Here is a 23168-nt window from a genome sequence, read left to right on the forward strand (position 1 = left end):
ATGTTTGAAACAGTGAAATCTTAACTAATATCGTTTTTTCTTGAACTGCCGTAGTTCTACCGCAAATCACGACATACAATATAACGAGAATGCTTTTCGCTTCGTTATTTTCCTTTCGACCCCGCCCACTTGGTGTGCAACCTGACTTGAATGAAACGTACACCGCTACTACAGGTTTTTTGGTGGGCGGAGTCAAACAGCTGGATTGTCTCGTGGCGGCGATGCGGCTAGACCGACTGCATGTGAGAGTGAGCCTTCCCCCACTCCAGAGCAAAGCGAAAACGGCTAACGGGACCTCAGTTGTTCGGGAAAGCGAAAATCTTGGCGTTGACATTAAAATAAGGCTGCTACGTGTCCGACGAGTCCAGCGTGGAATAGTTTTGGGTTGCCAGAGGTGTGGAAGACGGGTCGGCGGACTTAAAGTGACCAGAAACAGCAAAAACTTTGTAGCTAGCATAACGGCAGAAGGTGAGTAACGTTAGTCACACATTTGCTTTTGATGTTCGTCCTTATTGATACAAAGGTGAGCAGCTACTGAGTGACATGAGAGGGACTGTGGCTCAGTTAACTAACCGAACATGAGTGGTAAATGGAAAGACGTGTAAACCTGTGCCACGTAACTCATTATACAGGCAAACAACCACCAATTTTACATCAAGTGCGCTTAAGTTTCACTAAACAAACTGTTTTTCTGAGCTGAAATAAAATGGAATATCAGATAAGTCCAAAATCTTTGGCAAACTCAGGGAAAAAAACCATCCATTTTCACAAAAGCAAATATTGTATTGGTGTGCATTACAGGTGTTTTTGTTTGTAATGCAACCCCTTTTATATCGTCGTGTTTGTACGTGAAATTGCTGTGAGCACCACATAACCTTACCACTGAACACAGTCTTACTCAGATGACTTTAACTGGCAAACCTTAATGATGACTATGATGATCACCTTATCAGCTGGTGAATGATCCTGATCTAACTCACTTCCCTTCTCCTCTCATTCACCAGCTAAAAGGACACCTCTGCTGTGCCAGTGTCCCATCTACCATCCTCCATCCTCATGAAAATGAATCAGTCGGTGGCAGTGCAGATGTCAGTGACACTCAGTTAAATGTTAGTACTACTTGAGCAGATATCGCTCGGCTGGCCGAAGAGGAAAAAGAAGAAAGGGGCTGTTCAAGGTGCTGGAAGATGTCTCTCTGGGTGATACTGCCCGTTAGCCTCCCAGTTCTGACCATCACTGGGATATGGGTTGTGTAAGTATTATATTTCATTGACAGAAGTAAAAAGTAAAACTAATGCATTAAATCTATATCACTACAAAAGCTCAAGTATCTCTTCACGCCAGCTGAGACTGAAATGGCTCGTCCGCTGCCTTGGTAGTGAGAGGTGACGCTCAATGCAAGTTTTATTTTATGTCAAGGGTGTTACACAGGTTATGATGTAGGAGCATAATAAGATTTTCTGATGCAAAAGTAATTCTTCCTGCACACACAGTAACCTTTTATCAAAAGTGGAAGAAGCCTTTTAGACATAAACTTATGTGGTTATTTTTGAAGGAAAAAACATGTACTCCCAAATAGAACAAATGTGAACTAGGGCTGAACAATAACAATATATTGTCTTCACATCGGCATCATAACGTACTGAAGTGCAAGCACATCTAGTCCACCATGGCACTCTGCGTAAACCATTTTACTGCTTAATAGAACCATAAAAAACTGGTTTTGCACACACTTGTTCTGCCTGCACAGCCATTGACCAATCATTGACTTTTTCATTTTCGTGCATTTGTTTTGAATTTAATGAAAAAAATGATGCTCCTCGTCTGGATTTTTGCATCTACTTTACATTTTCCTTCATGTTTTCCCAGGGCACATTCTAACAATTTCCAAATATGTTGTTTATGTTTAAGTAGAAAAACTTTTGATACCTGAGCCTCTCTTGCCTCCAGGAGAGCAACACTGCATATTTACCCCGAATTCCTGGGAGCCATGGCAATTGCATGTGGATTACCTCTCTACAGGAAGGATCGGGATTAACGCCCCTCTCTTAAAAGTGAGACATGCAGGTTCGCAGTGTAGCTTAATTATCTGCAGCACGGTATCAGAGCAGATTTACCGGAGAGAGAAGAATGAGTATGTCCTGGTTGTGTTTGGGCTGGCAGCTCTTCTCGCTGCTCTGTTATTACTTCAGGAGGAGGAATGCAAACCTCAGGGGGAGAAAGACAGATGGCCCAATTCCAAATTGTCGTAGTTCTGCGTTCAGGCTATGTGCTACATCCATGATGAGTTGCCTGTAGAGTAAGCAGTCAAATCAGATGCCAAAGCTGAGACTGTGCACACCAATTACTGTCTGTGAACTTGGGTGCTTCGCAGTGCAGTGCGGAGTGTGTATTCAGGTGGACAGAGCTGTGCGGAAAAGAAGTGGTTGGGTTGTTAACATTGCTTCAGACCTATACTGAGATGGAGCACATGCAGGTGACGATTTGAGCGAGCGCTGCACATTTCTTTCTTGTTTTGGCACATGTTCCTGACGTAGAAAGTTGATCTGGGTTAAGACGGCAAATGTTGCTGAGTGGCACTGCCTTTAAACTAATTTCCTTCCTGTTACCTTGACAAGGGTGCCTTGTTTCCAAGAGCAGTCAAGGGTCTTTTTCCAGACTAGTGGAATGTCAAAGGATGTGACATGTTGCATAACTCCCTCTTTCACTGTGGGTGACTGGGTGGGAGTAAGATAAATACTGGAAGGGGGTAAAAGACAGCATAAGCGAAACTTTCCCTCCGCATCTGGCGGCCATGCCCAGCGTACGAAAGGTCTGTGGAGCCAGAGCGAGGCTCAGGCTTGTGCCCACCCAAGAGTCTTGGCTGAGATTCTTATGCTGACCTTTTATGAGTCAAGCAATGTGCTTGAAACTGCAGTATGGCTCCACTATACCTGTATGAAGTGCATGCTGTTTAGATTTGAAATAGGTTTTTGAGCTCATATTTAGCATTTGGTTTCAAGATACTTTACATTTTAGAAGCTACAGCAACCAGCCAGACAAGCAGCCGGAGTCTGGTCTATACTGCCAAAATTCATTCATAGTTGATGCATCACACCCTTTCCTGTGGCTTCTGATGTGTTATTTTTGCACAGTGTTTGGGAATTCTCACAGTCTATACCAGATCTTTTCATGAAAGTCTTTCCTTAATGTTCCTTGTTCAATCCTAAATAAAAAACATGGTCTGCTCCTCCTATATATTGCTCACAGGCATGCAATTACAATTTACAACCACTGCTGAGCTTTGATAGAGGTCTAATTATGTAAACAAACCTATTATTACTCAGCCTCCTCCGAGCACAGAATGCACTAGTTTAGTTTCACATACAGCTAAAAAAGACCACTTTATTTAGAAATGTCCATGGGCTGCACTGCTGCTATTTTAGTTTTGGAAACTGACCAAATGTAAAAAAAAACATGTGCCTCAAAGGTTTTGGAAAATTAAGCAAATTGAGCTGGCTATGGTTGGTTTTTCCTACATTTTTTCTAATGAAGTCCCCGGTAAGCATCTACATTTGTAAGCTTCTTTTGTTTTTGTCAAGTCGGTGTTATCGTACTGTCAAAGGGTTCAGGGCAGGAGCTCTGGCAGCCTTCTACCTGACAGCCATATTCCACTCACACGTGCAGGTTTCCTTGCCACGTTATGCAAGAGTCATGCTCTCTACAGACAACCATCTGGCTTATATGATTTTCACATGGTATCATGCGTAGCCTAATCTCAACCAGTAACCAGCCACCACTTTCAAATGAAGCGTTAGAAAACAGAGAAACCATCTTAACTGAGCTCTGCCTTCTGCTTGCTCACACTTAATGTTCAGAGAGAGACTTGTGAAGACGAGCCACAGATAGATACTTCATAATGCAGTTACCGCTTTTGGATTAAAATCTATCAGAATGAAACGGAGAGAGTGGCTGTCATAGTAATGATGTGGTATTGTGGAAATTGCTCAACACCAGAATCTTTGTAACACATAAAATATGTCTTTCTTCCTATAGACATTGTCACAAAGGGTGTATGCATGCAGTGTCATGGTGTCCTCTGGGTAGTAGGTGTGTGTGTGTGTCTTCATGATATGTCTCTGTCCCTCAAAGACTGGTTTGTGAGTAGGATACTATCGGCCCGGGAAACATACTTGATTGGTACTTAACCTCCTACTGAACTACGACTGCTTTCACAAATCAGGACAAATTGTCTCTGTCTGACTCTCTGTGTCTCTGACTGTCGGTCTTTCCATCTTTTTCTGGCTGGTTGAACATATTGTTTCGATCAGTGTTTACTGCATGTGTGCGTGTGAAAAACGAGGGGATAACGTGACGATTGCTGTCCCTTCCAGAGCTTCCCTTTGCCCCTTTGAAATGTCCACTGAGTAGGATTAAAATAATTGTATAATATAACTGTATAACTTGATTATAGTTTTACAATTTAGCCATTTTTACATGTTAACTCCTCAGGCTGTTGGCTATTTCTTCCTCTGCTCTTCATATTGAGCAGTGCAACAAACCATTTAATGTGCAGACTTCTGCATATTTGTCTCATTTACATCCACTGCTCCACATGACTTGGACATATATGGACAGAGCAGAAACAGTTGAGCCGCACATGTCGCTGGGAGGGAAGTAAGCTTAGAAGTGAGCCCTTCGCTGGTATTTCACAGAGCTGCAACGATCGATTGCTTATTGGATCGAAAGAAAGTTTCAATAACTGATTAGTCGTTTCAGTCATCACGAGTCATCGATAATGAAAATAATTGTTAGTTGCAGCCCATAACAACTCACTCACTGAGTGCAACAAATCTGCTCCTTCAGTGCATCATCAGCATCATTTGGTTGCTGGGAATGGTGCATTCGGGGGAAATTATTTCGTTAGTGAGATCAAACCAACAAAACAACAATCTCGATTTTTTATTTTAATTCAGTTTTTTTTTAAAGAATTGTGACTGAGCAAATTCAGGCATTTTTCAGTTAAATAAATAATGTTTTCTGTGGACAAACTCTGTAATAGTCCAGCGTCCATCCCGGTTTGACATTTGACATCTACAATTTGCTAAAATCGGCCGATACATCGCCTGACTGATTTATTGGTTTAGCTTTTATATTGATTGATTACTGTCTCAGTCTCAGTCTTATTATCCACCCAGAGCTTCCATTTTTAATTCAATTGAGCACGGTAAACATGAATGAAAGACATGCATAACTATTGAGAGCATGTTGACTATAAAACGAATGTGAAAATCTTTTTCTGAATACAACGTGCGTCTTGAGATCACAATATCCAGTTTCTGTATTTCAACCCTCCGGCCATTGACTTCTCAATGGATGTGGCCGGTTAGTGACCTCACCAAATAAACACTGCTGCTGGATTTCAGAAATATTCCCATCAATTTGACTGACACAGAGTGATAAGAAACGGTCAAATGTCAGGTGTCCTGGTCAGATTGAATAAACAGGCACAACTCAGTGGAAGGTCAGACTACCCGGATGATGCTGTTACTGTAAATTGAAATGCTGAGGTAGCATAACGTCTGACATTTTTTCTTATTCTGAAGTATTACAAATTATTGAACGACTTTGGATGATGGTGTAATCGTAAAATAAGCTCACGGAACACCAAAATTGTCACCTTTTATTTTCTCTAATCATGCTATCTCTCTTTTAGGTACGCCATGGCCCTGTACAACCAGCACGTCTGCCCTGTGGATAACTGGTATGTGACTTAACCCCTCCTGTATTTTGTCTCATCAGACCTCTGTTGATTCCTACACATTCTACAAAACCATGCCTTGCAATCTGCTGATCTGTTATTATCTTTTTTTGGGAGAGGGGTATTTTTTTTGCCTTTATTAGATTATTTGATAGTGACAGGTGAGGAGGCAGACAGGAACTCTCTCTCCCTCTCTCCCTCCCAGGGAGAGGGGGTGTATATGTTTGCAACAAACGTCGCTGGCTGGAATCCAGCCGGCGACAGTTGCAGCCATGCGGCATGCATTGTAACCATTCGACTACTGAGGCTCTCCTTGTCAATGTCATTGTCTCTTCCAATCCTCGTCTCTACAGAATGCAATTACCTCTGTCGGTACATTAAGTAATGAGATTGTTTCCTGGTCATTCACCTCTCATATGTTCGAGAGACACCCCTAAATCCACTCACATTAGACAAAAGGAAAAACTGCAGTAGGTCCAAACTGTGATGTAAGATTTGTTATTCTGTCAGTGAGTGACTGACCGTTCCTCTGAACCCTGGGTTTGTTTCAGACGAGCTGTGGTTAATCTCTACCAGCTACTATTTGATGACACAGTGGTTCTCTGCAACTTTGACTCACCAACGCTAAAAACAAAGGAAGCCTGGTTGTGATCCCACAACATTGCACAACACTGTTACTGTACTGTGATCTAAAGATGGAAAATGCTCATTATATGATAATATATATATATCTTACTTTTACCAGACAATCTAAGATAATATATTGTTCTGTGCTTTGTTAGTGATTTCCCAGTAGGATTGAAGTTTTACTGGTTATTTGCACAGTTTAAAGTAAATGTGATTTTGTGCATCTTAACATTGAGCTTTACACTGCCTTCTTTATGTGTATGTGCGTGCATGTTTGGTGAATGTTTGGTTTTCTAGGTTGTACAACCAGTCATGTGAAGAGGAGCTGTATTTGCAGAGTGGGCCAACCTTGTGCTGCACGCTAGACAATGTACCTCTCATCAGGTCAGTGAGACCCCCAATCTGAGCCCAACCCTACCTCTGCCCGTCAGTCTGTCCCTCTCTCTTCTGTCTCTTTGTTTCTAGTTTCTAGCCTGGTCTTTAAAAACAGGAACACTGTCCCATTGTTTTACACGACCCCTGTCGACACATTGTTGATAAAACGTGAGTGAGCTTGAAAGAGACATTTCTCCTGAGAGTGTGTGACTGTGTGTGCACGTGTGTGTGCACGTGTGTGTGCATCTGTGCATGTGTGTGTGTGTGTGTGTGTGTGTGTGTGTGTGTGTGTGTGTGTGCATTCTGAAAATAACTTGGGGCTGAAATATCCTGCCTGCCACCGTGGCAGTTCAGAGGCAAAGCATGGGTCTGCACTTAACCATGTAAACACACACAGAGAGGAGTCGGTTTACATTTGGGTGGAAATCAAGACACTCCCACTCTTTTGTTTAGCTGACTGAGCTTTAACATCAAAGACCAGTTGCAGTGTGTAAATACTGTGGTCTGTATAAAAAAAATCAGTTTCAATCATTAAAAAAATGCAAAGAAATCACTGCTCGCTTTTACCCAAATGCAGATGACATCTCATGAGCATCATAATGTGCGCAGAAATATTAAATAGCTCTCAAACAAGGTTCAACTACAGATTAACAGAACTGAGAAATGTGTAGTGTTGCTGTTGTTGTTGCTTAATCTGCAGTTTAAAGGTGAAGATACTCAGTAATTGGCTGAAATCAAACACTGTCAAATGACTAAATGCACATAACCATATATCAAAATACCAAACCCATCAAAGAACTGTGTAAAAGTCATCAGTGCAAGTACTAGTCTACTGGGTTTTACAGTTTCATCCATGTGCTGAAGAATGTGTGTGTGTGTGTAACTGCAGTCAGCTGAGAAGGCTTTGGCTTTGTAGGCAGCAGGAGCTCGGGCACAGACAGCCTGTGTTGACTGTCTCCTGCCTTCCCCTCCTACAAACATTTCCCATTCCTAGAGAGGAGGCAGTAGGTGAAAAGTCAGAGGCTTGATGATGGGATGTGAGAAAGCGTGGTCCCCCCCCCCGCCCCCGCCGCCCCCGCCATGCACACTCTTCCTTATTGCATGAGTAGAAATGCACGTCTATAAACATGCTATATTTCAGAGGGCACAGTGTGGGAGGGGAATGTGTGGCACCGTGTAGTGTGCGTAGGTTGATTCACAGTGTTTCTTTCTGTGTACTCTCTTTTGCAGTAAATGTGGGACTCTTCCCCCAGAGAGCTGCTTCTTCAGCCTTATCTGCAGCACAGGATCATTCATGGGTAAGGCATCATGTGCACACACGATCAATACACAGATGCATACACACAGTCGCCAATCATTGGTATCAACTTCTACTTTAAGCCTATCAGGGAAAGCTTTCTCTCAGTTTATGGAGCTCACAGTATTTGGGTTTCAGCTAATGATTATTTTAGTTGTCTTTGAATGTGCTGATTATTTTCTGGGTTGATTATTTTTGTCTATAAAATGGCTAAAAAATAGTGAAAAATGCTCCTCACCATTTCCCAGAGGCCGAGGTGACATTCAAAATGTTTGCTTTTTCTAGCTAACAGTTGAAAACTCAAAGATATTCAGGTTACTGTCATATAAAACAGAGAAAAACATCGAATCCTCCTTTTCTTTGAAAATGATTAATTGATTATCATTATACAGTAGTTGCTGATAAAGTTCTGTCAGTCTATATGATATACAAAGTAGTTTTATGAAAGAAATATGTTAAATGAATACATAAGCAGAGGAGTGATGAATTAAAAGGAGACATTCCTTTCCATTTATTTCAGAAGATATTAATTATAATAAAATGTGTTCCTCAAACTACGTCAGCAGGAGAGATTCCTGTGTAGTAGGTACCAAATGTAGTTGTTTTGATCGACTCTTTTGCTTATGTTAAGTTAGTTTTGTAGCCCTTAGAAAAATGTTGGTCCCGTACCAAAGCTGCAACCACACTGATCCACGAGCCAGTGAAAACCGTGCATGTGGTCATTTTGAAGGAAAGAGGGGGTAGAAATGACAACAAATTTAGCTTCAGAATGGTTTCATAGTGAATTATGCATGAGGCACACATGCACAGTGAGTGTGTAGTTTAGTAGGCACAAGGAAAACATGCATGATCTATAAAAGAAAGGAATGAGCTCCCATGTGCAGGTCGGTGTCTTTTTTTCGGATCTACACGTGCTGTTCCCTGGGTTAACTGGTGTTTCTGTCTACCCTGATCGAGTTAATGTTTCCCAGCTGTGGCTTTGACATGTTCTGTGTGTGTATGTGTGTGTGAGTGTGTGTGTGCCTGCGCACGTATGTAAAGTAGGGGAGAGCTTGCCTTGCCTTGTTTGTCTTTTCATAAGGAGTCTCCATGCCTCTCGCAGCTACAGTACTTGAGGCCTGCCTGCCTGTTTGATTGGCTGTTGCTTGATATATCTGAGGTGAAGGCAAAGACAAATCCATGATAAGATCCTCGTGGCTTCAAAAAACAACTTACAGCATTGTTAAACTGTGTGTTTTTGAGAGCCACGTGACAGCTCTGGTCTACACATCCTGTGCTTGAGAGGTCAGTGTAGGGACCAGACTGTTGCAGCTCAACATGAAACCTGCTCAGGCAGCAGTGAAAGTCCAGCATTTGACCAGCACTGTTAGAAAGCCATGACCCCTGAACCCCAGTAGGCTAGTCTATTGGCCTTGCGTACATATATATTTATATATTTGCACAAGAGAAAGAGAGGTAGACTAAACACGGCTCTTTGATTCTACTGTTAAATATACAAAATCACAGATGGATCAATTCAGGAAAAGTTATGTGGCAACCAAACAATGCAGCAGCCAAACAATTTTCCTTCTCATGGTTTGAAGCCTAACAAAGGCAACACAATATTGCACATTTCCTGTCTCCACGTTGCTCAACCATGATGACAGTTCATGTCTGACTCAAGATGACTGGATGTAATTATGTCATAACTTTTCCTGTTCACTGGTCTGTTACTCCTGACACAATGTTTGTGTTATCAATGCAGCTTCCAAAGCGTTGTGTTTGAGGCAAATACTGATATTGACATTTACGAATTTAAAAAATCAAATAACAATATGTGGGCTAGTAATAGTCAACATAAACGCCTAGCTAGAGCTCAGCTGGTTAGCCGATTCATTGCTTAGTTGATCGAATATGTTTGTGTTTTGGATGTTGGTTGGACCAAACAAGTCCTGACGCATCAGCCTACCTCTAAATTGGATTACAGTGTAATCAAACAAGAAGATCTGTTCTTCCTTTGCTAAACACATAGATTGTGACATATCTTTTAACACTGACTTATTATGACATAAACAGTGGTTGTAGTAGCAGCAGGAACATGTTTACACCACATTAAGTCAAGCTGCTTTTACACCTGTTCGAATAAATCAGTGACAGCCTGTGCGTGTAGTTTGATTGCTTCTGTCTTCGGGCCAAATTAGTTGTTTAGCTGTTTGTTTATTTTTTCTTTACCATTCAATTGGTCTGAGCATATGTTAATACCTGTTGTAAAGCAAGTTATTATGGCTCTGCAAAACTAGGTTAAGCTCATGTGGCACGTAGCTGCACAACAAGCCATTGTAAATAATCAGTGAATGGCTTCTTAGCCTACTGATCTATGTCTTACTTTGTAGATTACGCCCGCTGCCATTGGCTCAGAGGTCTGTGGGATTACATGGACTCAATAAACTGTATTTTGCCTCATAATTATTCTTCCCGTTTTGATCCCAGTCCCTGCCAGTGTGCACACACAATGCTTCAAAGACAATGCATGTATTCTCTCTCAGCATACCTCCTGTGGGAGAGAATGCAGCCGGGCGTTTGTTTTGAAATATATCTCCTTGTGGGGACAGCAGGGTTTACTTAACTGTGAGTGGTGTGGTGAGGCTGATGTGACTTCTGTGGGAATGTGCACAAGTTTTTTTAAGGTGAAAATCACACTCACAGGTATTTTGGTCAATATTGAGATGGCAGTTATTTAAGGCTATTACTAGTTGACTTTGAACATCATGGAACTTGAAGTGGATTTCCTTGAATTTTAAATATCATCAGCTGGACAACAAATGAATATGATACAATAGATTTAAAGGCTTATTTCATATATTATGTGTATCATAATAATATGAGAAATGATTGCTGAAATGTGACTTTCTCGTCCTTTTTGACTGCCCGTAACACCAGTATTGTAACAGCGCGGATAGACACGCATAAAAATCTAAGCAGCGGCCAGCTTGACCGCAGTGAACTAAACATGCCACAGCCGGGCTGAGAGTGAGTTTGGGCTGTTAGGGAGGGGTGAAAGCGGACTGCTGTGAAGGAAGGGGGTGTGCTGGACTTATACCACAAGACAAAACCAGAGCATTACTACAAACCAGAATGTGGCCCAATAATTGTTTTGTTTTCATAATCTTTGGAAACTGAAATTGTAAAGTAAATTTGTTGTAAATTCGATCAATTGTCCAGCCCTGCTACTTTCAGTATTAACCAGTGTTTATGTGTGAATACAATAGCAAGTCCCTGTTTGTGACAGTGTGGTTGCACATACATTACAGTGTGGCCATGTTGTTGCAAGGTAACTTCTATGACAGAGAAACACTGGTGTGTATGCACCAGGATGGGAGTAAGTGTGAGAGCGTCGACTCGGTCTCCTCCCCTGAGCTTCCTGAGCTCAGAGAGGAGTAAGAGCTGGAAAGGGAGGCTTTGTGGAAGGTGACTAAAGCTGGGACTGTGTGAGGGTCACTTATGTATGTGTATGTCTTTTTATGTGAACACGTTATGGGACTTATTGTTGAGCTGTCAGACAACAGCTTGTCCTCATCATCTGAGGGCAGGTGAAGGTCAGCTATGCTGCTTACCCATCACACAGACCCTTACTGAATGCTGTAGGCGCCTCAGTATGACATGTCTTCAAAGAAATATGGGAGAAAACAGCCCACACAAATGCCTTTAGCGTGTACAAACTAAAAGTGAAACATGGGTTTGGTTATGGAGAGTAATGGGAAAAATGTTCTTCCTTGTCTGTAGCCGTCAAGCCTAGCTTACATCATTTCATGGTAACTGCTAAATGCCAGCAAGTTCAAACATGCTCGTTTGTAATGATGAAAAAGTCATTTTGTTGAAATAGGAAAAATCCACAGACATCCAGTCTGCAGTAGAGCGATCAAGAGCCCATAATCGAATAAAGTAAACTGCAGTTGACTTTCTTCAGCAATGCAGCGTGTTCACCATGTAAGAAAAAAAAAAAAAGAGAGAGAGAGGGGGAGAGAGAAGAGGAAAAAAACAAGATTGTTTCCGAGCCTGGAGACACTGCTGTTTGTTTTTCCATGATTGTAAGTGAAATCACTTTGCCAAGATGATTTTAGTGCTGTGTGAACAGAGCTCACACAAACAAGAACACGCTAACAAGGTGGGGCTTGAGGATCTGAACAAACACAATATCGACATACGTCCTTACATTATATAATGATGATGTTTACGTTAGCTCAAGCTCGACGTCCTGTACATGTCACAGCTGGTGAATTGATTATTTGTACGTAACAATGTTTATTTACCTTTATTGTTATCTTTATTGTTCCTGTTAATTAAACAAACGATATTTATTTATACGATAAATCACACTGAATGTGTCTTTGTGAAAAATGCACCTCGTTATTATTTTTACTTAAGCAAAATTCACTCAGATAAATTCTACATTGTGAAAATCCAGCAAAATTTTAAAAAAGACTGAAGTTTTTCCCACATTTTAGTGAGACTTCATACAACAAAAAACACTAACACAAAATAATTGACAGTTATAGTCTGTTTTTCCGGCCCATCAACATTGTGAATAAAGGTTAATGACTAAAGAACAGGTTGTGGCCAAGTTACGAAATGTGCCTTGTCGTTGAGATGCTGGCTTAGAGCCACACAGGCCACAGCGTGTCCAAACGCTGACTAGTGGAGACAAAGCTTTACATTGTTAAGTGCTGCACTGATGTTTTTCTTTCCTCTCTGCGACCAAGGTTTCCATTTATATTCTCTTTTGGCAGCACAGACCTTCTTAAAGCCTGCCACTTACACAGAGATGGTGACAGAGTTAAGACAACAGTTCAGTCTCTGAGACAATTTGTGGGCTTCAGGTCAAGACACGAGGGGCTCCTCGTCCCCTCTAATTCTCTCACCCTCCTCTTTTCCTCTCACCCCTTATGCCCCGCTTTCACCAAGCCCAATCAGCCCTCATCAAGCACCAGCTGTGAGGTGCTAACAAAGAGAAACCAAGCGGGGGTCAGCTCCTCAGTGCACCAACAATACCCTCAGTCACAGTGCATTAGCACATCAGCAGTCATCTGTCCCATATACTGTACTTAGTTCCCCTCCACCTTTTAATCTTACGCAAGACCGAGACCATCCCCCACCCTTGTATCGTTCCCACTTTCCCGCCATTTCCCGCCTCTCGTATTTCCACTTGTTAGGCAGAGAAATCAGGTTTGTCTAACTCTCAATCAGCTTCCAAGGAGTTCTTGTGTATTTTGGCTAAATGAGGTGTGCAAGCGTTTGCATTAAATTGAAACCAGGCAATGTAAAATAATCATATGCAATGCCAAGTGTGCGTGGTACTTTTCCAGAATAAGCATTTCTCTGGTGCACTGATTTGAATGTGTTATTTTTCTGATTTTTCTTGCTGAACCACCAATGACTGACTCTCTCCGTGTCTGTGTCTCTTTATGTCTCTCTCTCTCCGTAGTGATGGTGATTGTGCTGCTCCGCTATGCCCATGTCATCGAGAAGCACCAAAATTGTGTTCTCAACACGGCGAGTCTCTCCACAGGCTGGATCTGTGCTGCTGGACTCATTATGGTTGGCAACTTCCAGGTATGGTCATGCAGATAAAATGCAATAAACAAGATTTACAATGAATGATGACAAAGATCTAACGTAATTATCACAGAAAAGTAGGAGGACGTGACACAGTTTGTTTGTGTATGTGAGAGTGCGAGACCATGGCGGTGACAGTAAACCATCAGCTGGAGACATCAAACCAACTGTAACAAACCGTGAGGCAGAAATAGATCAGCTGCCATTAGTTGATCGATTAGTCGAACGACAGAAAAATGAATCAACAACTCTCTTAATTTGTTTTTCCAACAAATTCTCAAAATAAGACATATGACGACATCACATTGGGTTCGTCACTGTTTCCTGACGTTTTGTTGTCCAAACAGTTACTCAAGAAATAATTAGCACTTCTTGAAAATGTCTCAGTGTTTCTCATTGATACTCAGATACTTCTGCTTCTGTTTCACTTTTGCTTTTATCTTCCTCTAAACACTCCTTCTCTTCCCCCTCTCTATCTCACACACACGCCTTGTATTTCAGAGCAAATCCTCAGTCAGGTTTGTTTTGGACCGTCTGGTCTTCGTGGACACAGTGCCGCACTGCTCTTCCTGCTAGTTTAGTGTTAAAACTTTGGCACTAAGTGAAGAAATCCAACCTGAATTCCTTGCCTGTAGATATTTGTTCTTTGGGAAAGAATGTCTTCAAGTTTAAATATTTGGAGCCCTGGCTGGATGCCTCAACTGCGTGTGTGTGTGCATGTGTGTGAGAGTGTATGCGTGTGTGTTCTGGTTGTATCCTTCAGCATTTAAAAGGCTGTTACGTCGTTGAATAATGGGAGAGAGACGAGGAGGGAGAGGACATGTGACTTACACACACTTCCGCAAATCGGCTGTCTTGACCACCAAAATGTCCCTTCAGCTTTTGATCCTAATTCTAAAATATGTGCAACAGTGAATGTTTATCATTTGAGCTGTAACTCTAGATACATTTGATGTTTTGGTACTTGGCCCTATGTCCTCTTGTCTTGAGTAGTCTTCCTTATATTTGCTCATGTTTGTGGAAACATTAATGGAGAGAGGATGACAGCAGAGCCAGTGCTCCTTCATATGGGACCGTGCTGATTCTATATGTCAGGTGTGGTGGAGATGAGAAGGATACTTAGCTAAATGGTTCCTGCTGATGACATGACGTCGTGCTTAATCTGCTCCTGTGTGAAGTTCACTGTGATGAAGACGGATCATCTCACAGGACCGTGCGGAGCAGATGTGCAGGGGCAGTTTCTTTGAGAAATCACGGAGGTCGTCTACACCTTCTTCCCGCTTTTCTTCCAGGGCCTCTGCTCTGCAGAACTGGGAGGAATTTTACGGGAAGAGCCAGGGGGGAAGTGAGTCATCAAGTCTGGCCATGCATGGAGAGGAGCTGGGCAGACAGGGTGTGCGTAGCAGAGGCCCAGCCCCGTCTATAACCAATCACAGGCCTGATATTAGCCGCTCGCTCACAGACTCACATGCAGTCGGGGACATTCCAGTGGGATGGAAATAGAGATGTCGTTGATGGTGAATAAACTGTTTAAACCACACACAGAATAGAAAGTCATATGGACACAGCCTCCACAGGCAAACACCACAGACGAGTTGGAATCAGAGAAGGAGACGGCAGCCAAAATCTGATGAATGGATCAGACTGATCAAAGAGAGCGAAAACACCAAAAAACACAACACATGGCAACATGCTCAGCGGCGGCAACTGCTTCAGTTTGTAGCCGAGTGTTATGTAAGGCCTTGGCAGCGACGCTGTGGTGCAGCCGCTGGGGCTTTTCCTGTCAGGCGATCTCATGGTTTGGGCAGAGAAGCACATAAATAGATGATGGAGAAAAACATCACTGCCTCACAGTGATGTCCATGAGTGTGACACTCAGTCACAGATGATGCCCACTGTCAGCAGAGCCTTGTCGCCTTGCCGATGCTGTTTCAACTTCATCCAGAGAGAGTCCTGTCAGTCTCGGGCATTGTTGAAAAAATGATCTGTGAACAATCACATGTGCCTCCTCCTCAAGCTGGTCGAGGCTGCAACTAAACTGCATCTTGTAAAGTATAAACCCATGTCCTCAAGGAATAGTTCAACAAATTTCTCAGTATGCTTATTTGCTTTGTTGCGGAGAGTCACAGTAGATGAGAGGATGGATACTGCTCTCATGTTAAACATGAAACCACAGTGAGCAGCTGGTTACTTTAGACTAACACAAGGCTAAAAACAGGTGGAAACAGCTTCCTACCAGCTCCTCTAAAGCTCACTACTGAAAACAATATATCTTGTTTGTGTGTCAGTATTTCAGAGTTAATTTACGCCTTTCCTCTCATATTGTGTAACTCCATCAAACTGTTAGCGAGGACGTGGTTGAATGTTAACATGAGCTGTAGTCTCACACTAGCTAATGGGTTATAAAATACATTGTTTTACTTTGAAATGTGGCCCGACGTCCTTCTGGATTTTCACTGTCCAAAGAATAAGAAAAACTGTGTTCAGTTTTTGTTGTGTTGCCAAGCTTGAGGTCTGTTTGATGTGCTTTTGCAATAGGTGGTGGTGGTGGTGACACTTTCTGTTTTAGATTTTGGGAAGTGTTTGTTACAGCAGGTGTGTTGTAAATGGTTGGAAGACAATAGAGTTTAATTTCGTCTCGTTCGGTTCAGTTTCCAGAAAGTGAGACATAAAGCTCACAGAAAGCTGGATTTCAGTTGGGCTTGTTCCCACGCGTTGATGTGATGTTGTACATCATCACACTCTAATTACTCTGCACACTTTCATACACAGTCATTCAAAAACGTGGCACTCAAAGTATTTATTTTAGCTGGTTTATGCTCATTTACAGTATCTCCTGTTGTAACCAGTCCTTTCTCTCGGGGGCGTGAGCGCTGCTGATTCCAACACTGCACTGTTTGAACACCATTACTATTCATTTATGCAGGGGGGTCAGTGTCAGCCTGCAGGAATGGATTCATCAGGTTGATCTTGCTTAGTCATCAAGCTGCATTTTGCATGAGGACAGTTACTGCAGAGGATCATGTCTGAGACCTTTAATGAAGACAGTGAAGGACAACTGTATAAAGAAAAGGTGGCAGCAACGTTTAGAAAATATAACAAGTGTAGGCACACATTGTGGTGACTTTCAGCTGCAGAAAGTGTCAGCGGTGACGGATGAAGGCAGATGCTCAGAGAAATGTGGTGTCTGTGGTGTCTTCTCCTCATCCTCATTTTCCCATTTGTCTCTCATGTTTCTTCATTGTTCTTACTTCTTCTGCTGCCCCCATTTAAGTCCACTTCACTGCTCGCACCATTCATCATTTTTCCATCCCTGTCATTGTTTCATCGAAACCCCCGCCTCACCAGCACTCCCTCCCTCTTTTTAGCATTGTCTCTAATGAACAGTGTTGTGACAGCACACGGTCCTGCCATACTCTATACAGTCTGAAAACATACATAAAGTAGAACAGCACTGGCTTAATACATTATTAAGCCAGCAGGTAATGACTGCAATTAGTGATAGAATCTGGGACACCAGGTAGTCCATCTCCACTTCCACCTCTGGCGATGTCACAGGTGGATCGCAGTCAGATTTGTATTACTGTGTGCACTTTATGTATTGAATTATCTGGAAGTCTTACTTTGTCAGTTCAGGGATTAACCCACTGCACAAGAATGTTCTGCATGTACTCACCGGGTCAGTGGACAAATGGCTTAGTGGCCAAAACGAAATAACTTCTAGGCTATTTCTCTAATGATCCCTAAGAATCATGTGGAGCAGAGGGATGTTTTTAGTCCACACACGAGGCTTTAATCATTTAACATGAGCCAAGAAAAGCAATTCTTTGTCATCGGAGTTAGTTTAGTCCTTGGAGATGTGTTTCTAGCTTTGTTTAATGCTCCATTGAATCTCTTATCTGTTCTGATCAGTACATGTGAGCTCTCCCTCTGTGTGTCTGGGTTTGTGTGTGTGTGTGTGTGTGTGTGTGTGTGTGTGTGTGTGTGTGTGTTTGTGTGTGTGGATCCTGCAGTGGGAGCTGCAGTCACATGCTCCTGAGCAGCTCTTTTGTGTATTGTTTCTTATTGTTCTTGTGACCGGCAGGGAAAAGGAGGCGTTGTGTTGTGTGGCTTGCTGCTGTCATTTACTACATGCCACCCTCTCTGTTTAACTTATAATGTCTTTGGCTCCTTGCTAGAAGTCTAAGAGGCTTTGAACAAGGTGTTACACAACAATGAACAATCTGAGCCAACAGCCTGACGCACAGGCTGTCTGATGTTGCCCCCTTCTGATCGTTCCCACGTGGTGCTTCTGTCAGCTGCTGAACTTGGATTATCTTTGCCATGCCCATTTTAACGTGACCCTTCTCTCTCCACTGTCTCCACAGGTGGATAATGCCAAAGTTCTCCACTATGTCGGAGCAGGCATTGCCTTCCCCACCAGTATGCTGTTTGTGTGCCTGCAGTCAGCGCTGACTTACCGACTGGCCAAGACCCAGGGGGAGTACAACGTGGCCCACCTCCGGCTCTGCATGACCCTGCTGGCCTTTGTAGCCTTGGTGCTCAGTATCCTTTCCAGCCACTAACAGATGGTAGCTTTCGAGGCGGTCAGGCGCTTTAGAAAGGAGTGCAGCACAGCCAGCCTGATTAAGGACAGACATCCCCTCCACATTATATCACAACCATAGCTTCCGTCCAGTATTCAGTGTCCAGTCCTGCCTTGTCATATCACGTCATGTAATGTTTTCAAAGTCAATTTAAGGGGTGATGGGGGACATGTTGTCAAACTGATCAGTTTTACTCAATGCTGCAAAAACTCTGATAGACATGGTTTAAAAGAATATTTTGACAGTTTAGGAACACTCATTTTTGCTTTCTTGCTGATAATTAGATGAGAAGATTGATACACTTTCATGTCTGTAGGGGAAACATGAAGCTCAAGCCAGTTAGCTTAGCATAAAGACTAAAAACAGCTAGCCTTCCTCTGTCCGACAGCGACAGAATCCACCTAACAGCACCTCTAAAGCTCTTTAATTATTAACATGTTATGTTTTCGTGTAATCCAGTTTGCTTTTACAGAGGGTTGAGCACAAAGCTATTTCTTTAATGTCAAACTCTTCATCATCCATTCATTCAGTTTTTTGGTATCTTATAAACCTTTAATGGATAAATCACTCAACCTTTCTGGATCTGGTTTGATCAGATCACTGGTACCTTTAGCAACATGACAACATGATCCAATCATCCAATTTCCAAAAACTTCATTATAGAATCCAAAAGTCATAATTTATTGAACACCTTTGTGTATTTAGATTGATGAAAGTGACATATTCACCAAAGAAAGCTGATTTAATAAAAAAAAAGACTAACTGATATAATCCGATGAATCACTTTATTGAATTTGAGGATTTTGTTTGTTCTTAGTGGGATGACGCCATAAAATTTAATGACAGACATTCATTCATTCATTTGAAAACCTCAACAGAAGCTTTGAATCTAATAAAATGACATTTGGTACAACAGCGCAGCCCTGTAGCTGTTTTTGAAGCAGAGTTGATGCTTGAATTTTGCTGTCTGTTGGAGCAGTCACACAGAGTTTGTAGTTTGATCTCAGGCTGTCTACACATGATTATGACTTGGCCTGTTTTGCTGTTGTTGACCTTAACCATGTTTTCAGGTGGTGTGTTTTTCTGTCAGGAGAGCTTCGTCCTGCAGCACGCGTCAGCCATCTTTGAATGGGTCTTCTGTGTCATCATCATGCTGTTTTACGGGACATTTGCCTTCGAGTTTGCCAGCATGTCAGGAGATACCATGGCGGTGCTGGCTAGAGGAGGGGCCCTGGGACCTGCTGGGAGAGAACACAAAGTGGATGCGCTGGGAGCTCTGGGAGGGCCCGGTTCACACTCACAGCCACATCCACACCAACCTGAAAACATGTCCATACTGTAGCTTGCTGGCTCATCTTCATGCCACACAGTTGGCTTGGTTATTCCCTTCAAACTCCGGTTGTCAAATGAGTTTAATCATTCGTTTCCAGCCACGTTCGTCTGAAGCTTTGAAATGAACCAGGCCAGTGCAGTTGCCGTTCACGGCTGAGTGGATTCTACTATTTCAACCGCAGGGGTGCAGATCTGCTGCCACAGTGGAGAGCTCCGCTTGAATTGTGCTCGCATCAGAGCTTGGTGTCTCTAAAGAACTTGTTTGCATTTTGCACATTGTACCAGTGTGAAACCAAATTTTCTCCCAACTCAGTCCTGTCCTCAGCAACCAGCAGGGGAGTTTTTTGCCAGTCAGATCAAGAAAATGTACTGTTCCTCCCAGAGATGCTATAACCTGGACCATTCCCACTTCTGGTGACTGCCGTGATGCTTTTATTGTACATAAAGGAGTGAAGGCTGCTGGATGGCCTAGCTGACAGTATTACCATAGGGAAATGGAGAGAAAAGCAGAGAGAGAGAGAGAGAGAGAGAGAGAGAGAGAGAGATGATTATGCATGAGTGTCACAGTTAGAGCAAGGACAGACCTGAAGAATGGATGAATGCAATAAATGCAAAGAAACAGATGTCAGATAGAAGAGTATATGAATGTTTTCAGTCACTCCTGGAGGTAGAACAGGGCAGCGTCTGCATTTTGCAATCATTAACACCCTGTTCTACGCGGATTTAGCTGCTTTTAGCTGACTGTTACTCGACCTTCACACTGACTGTACGCTACCTTCCAGCCAAAGTTAACAAGTGGAAGGTAAAGAAAGTCGATCCTTGTGGCAAGCTGAAGACCCAGATGTTTCTCAGCAGTTGGGTAACCAAGGCTGAAAGGAAACTGAGTGTTGGACTCACATTTTTCATTTGGCCATTAGGATAATCACGTTGCTCTGCTCTGCTGGATGTAGGAGTAGGCACAGACTTTAGCTGTAACAGCTTTTGCCAGTGTGTTTTGTGGTCAAAAATCGCTTAATGCAGCAACTCCACATATGCATAACACTATTTTTAAAGTATCCATGGGACACACACCCAGCACACACTGTGTTTTAGTGCCTGGAAGCTTTAGGTGATGTGCCATATCATTATTTTAACTGCATACAGAACACACAGTGCGTCATAATTCAAAGCTTGAGGCTGAGTCTGAAAACAAACATTTCCCTCTTAATGTAAGGATCAATGCACTATATCGACCTTAAACCTCAAATGTCATTTGATTAAACTTCCTCTCTGTAAACAATATGGAAGACAGATGATACAGTGTCCAGAGGCCAAATGCATACCAGCTAATTCAAGCCAGAGCTCTGGGTTTATTGAGTTTGGTGACGACTCGGCACCACACGTGTTTTCAGGTCGGAGGTCTGCATCTCATTATTCCCCAGCAAGGAGGAGCAGAACATGCCGCTATTGCTTTACCTGCTTACTTTTTCTTTCAATCTCAGAAACTCGAGTTTTTCCAGCGCATTTCGCTGGCGTAGCGGGACAAAGGGAAAAGGAGGGATACAAGTGAGATGCACTGTCCTGCCTCCATGTTACTGTACAGCAGAATATGCCAAATATCAGCTTGCCTGTGGTAACGGTGCTAAAACACAAAAGGCCTTATCCTGTCATTTCCCCCGGAGTTTAGCTGTGATTAACATCTGACAAGTGAAAGCAATAAGATGGATACATAGGGTCGGTCTCAGTATTGACTGCTGATTGCGGAGGAGAAGGGACAGAAGGTTGCATGCACGCCTGTGAGTGCCAGGAATACCAAAGAGGATATGTGGCACTACCAATTCTTTCACATTGAAAAATGCTCCCTGCTACCTGCACTGACATGTCAGCGTAGTTCAGCCTTTTCTTTCAGTTGTCCCTCTGTGCAGATGTTCAAATGTTGATTGAATTCATTGATTTTCTGTGATGTTCTGGGCTGTGTTGTGACACAGAGAGTTGAGCCAGAATTACTGTTCATTTATTTAGCAAACATGACACTCTGAGCTCTGCCCCGAGCAGGGGGTTTACAGCAGTAGTAGTGTTGTTAGTCGGCCTTCACACGGTAAAAATATCACTCCCTCATACCACAACTGGCCACATGTTAGAGCAGAGGTTTCCTTAGTGCCTGTATTTTGGGTTTAAGTTGCCATTCTTCAAACCCAGTCCTTCTCTTATAGAAGGAATGAAATCTATCAGACTGAATGTATGAATGCTCTCAACAAGACTGGAGTGTAAAAGCTTGTGTGCGCTGCACTGTGGAATGAGCTGGAAGGATGGAAACAACACCAGCCACACCACCGATCACTTGCTTACCTCTACTGGTCAAACCGCTTATTGCATATGAGCTTGTGTTGCAATCAGAGCTGTTAAGTTGTAGCTCAGCTCACAGGAAGTCTTGTTTTCTACTTGAAAAGCTACACATTTTTGTATCCTCCGTTAAAGATATTCGGTCAACCGCACGCTTCGGCCAAATCTGCTCTCGTTTTACTTCTTCAGCTACGTAATGAAGAGCACTTGAACTCCAGCCTGTGCTTCTGGCGTCAGTACAGCAGCGATCTTCAGATCGTTCTACACTACTTACACGATATGCATTCTAACAAATCACAGTAAAGATTTGATGCATTTTAAATGTTAAAGCCAAATGATGGTGCTGCTCTAGCAAGAAACATTTTGTCATGACACAGTTACTGTAAGTGTTTCATTTTACCTTGTGCTTTATGCATGATGCCCCTGTTACTACAATACTACAAAGACGGTTTAAGATATTTCTTTTGAGAAACTTACTTTGGATCAGATTCGCATTTTGCATCGCCTGTTCGGCCTCCTCTTCATGTCAACCTCTCTCCTCTCTGTCCTTTTTTACCGATCTGTCTGAACTTTGCACTCAGGAAAATGTTACAACACCAGCTGCATTGTTTGATTCAAAGCAGAATGAACTCTGCTTGCTTCTGCCTTGTTGTCTTTGTTTAAATGGCATTTGTTTTATGTTTATTCGTCATGTTTATTCCTTATGTGTAGTATAGGTACAACTGCTTTGTCACAGTTGTAGCATCCATGGTTAGCCATAATATAATAGATTATTTTTGTTAATCAAGACTCTGTAAAGCTTAAAAATAAACATTCCTTCATAGTTAGCTTGTGAGAATGCTTGTGCTGTTCACACAAACACGGTTAAATATTTGCAAGGAAAATGTGCTTATTCATACAATCAGTAGATCATTGGTGAGAACATTCTGACAAACTAACCGGCATCTGTACAGCAAACCTCACAAAAAAATCTGTCACTCTGTACTCAAGTCTCAAATGCAAAATGCTCCCTATGTGCCTTATGTATTATTTTGATAATGAAAACCAAAGAGGTTTAGGTTGTAAATTCTATTTTGATGAAACGTCATATGATTGTGTATATGTGTGTGTGTGTATATATATATATATATATATACATATATATATATGCCTTAATGTTCAACAAATAAAAGCTGTTTGAAAAAAGAAAACGTTTGCTCTTCATAATCAGCTTCATGCAAGTTTCATCCAAATGGCAGTTTTATCTTCATCACATGCCTTTAACACGTTGTGGAAGAGGCCACACAGTCTATATGTT

The 23168-nt window shown here is 42.3% G+C and overlaps 1 protein-coding gene across 1 annotated transcript; it reads left to right on the forward strand.

Moving 5' to 3' along the window:
* The first annotated feature begins 238 nt into the window (after positions 1 to 238).
* LOC143328697 (transmembrane protein 150A) lies at positions 239 to 22976 on the forward strand. Its single transcript, XM_076743984.1, has 8 exons — positions 239 to 468; positions 1005 to 1252; positions 5696 to 5743; positions 6665 to 6751; positions 7973 to 8040; positions 13501 to 13628; positions 17999 to 18176; positions 19288 to 22976. The coding sequence occupies exons 2-8, from the start codon at positions 1188 to 1190 to the stop codon at positions 19557 to 19559; spliced, it is 846 nt and encodes a 281-aa protein (XP_076600099.1). The 5' UTR covers positions 239 to 468; positions 1005 to 1187; the 3' UTR covers positions 19560 to 22976.
* The last annotated feature ends 192 nt before the right edge of the window (positions 22977 to 23168 follow it).

Source organism: Chaetodon auriga, chromosome 11, assembly GCF_051107435.1.
Source record: "Chaetodon auriga isolate fChaAug3 chromosome 11, fChaAug3.hap1, whole genome shotgun sequence".
NCBI lineage: Eukaryota > Metazoa > Chordata > Actinopteri > Chaetodontiformes > Chaetodontidae > Chaetodon > Chaetodon auriga.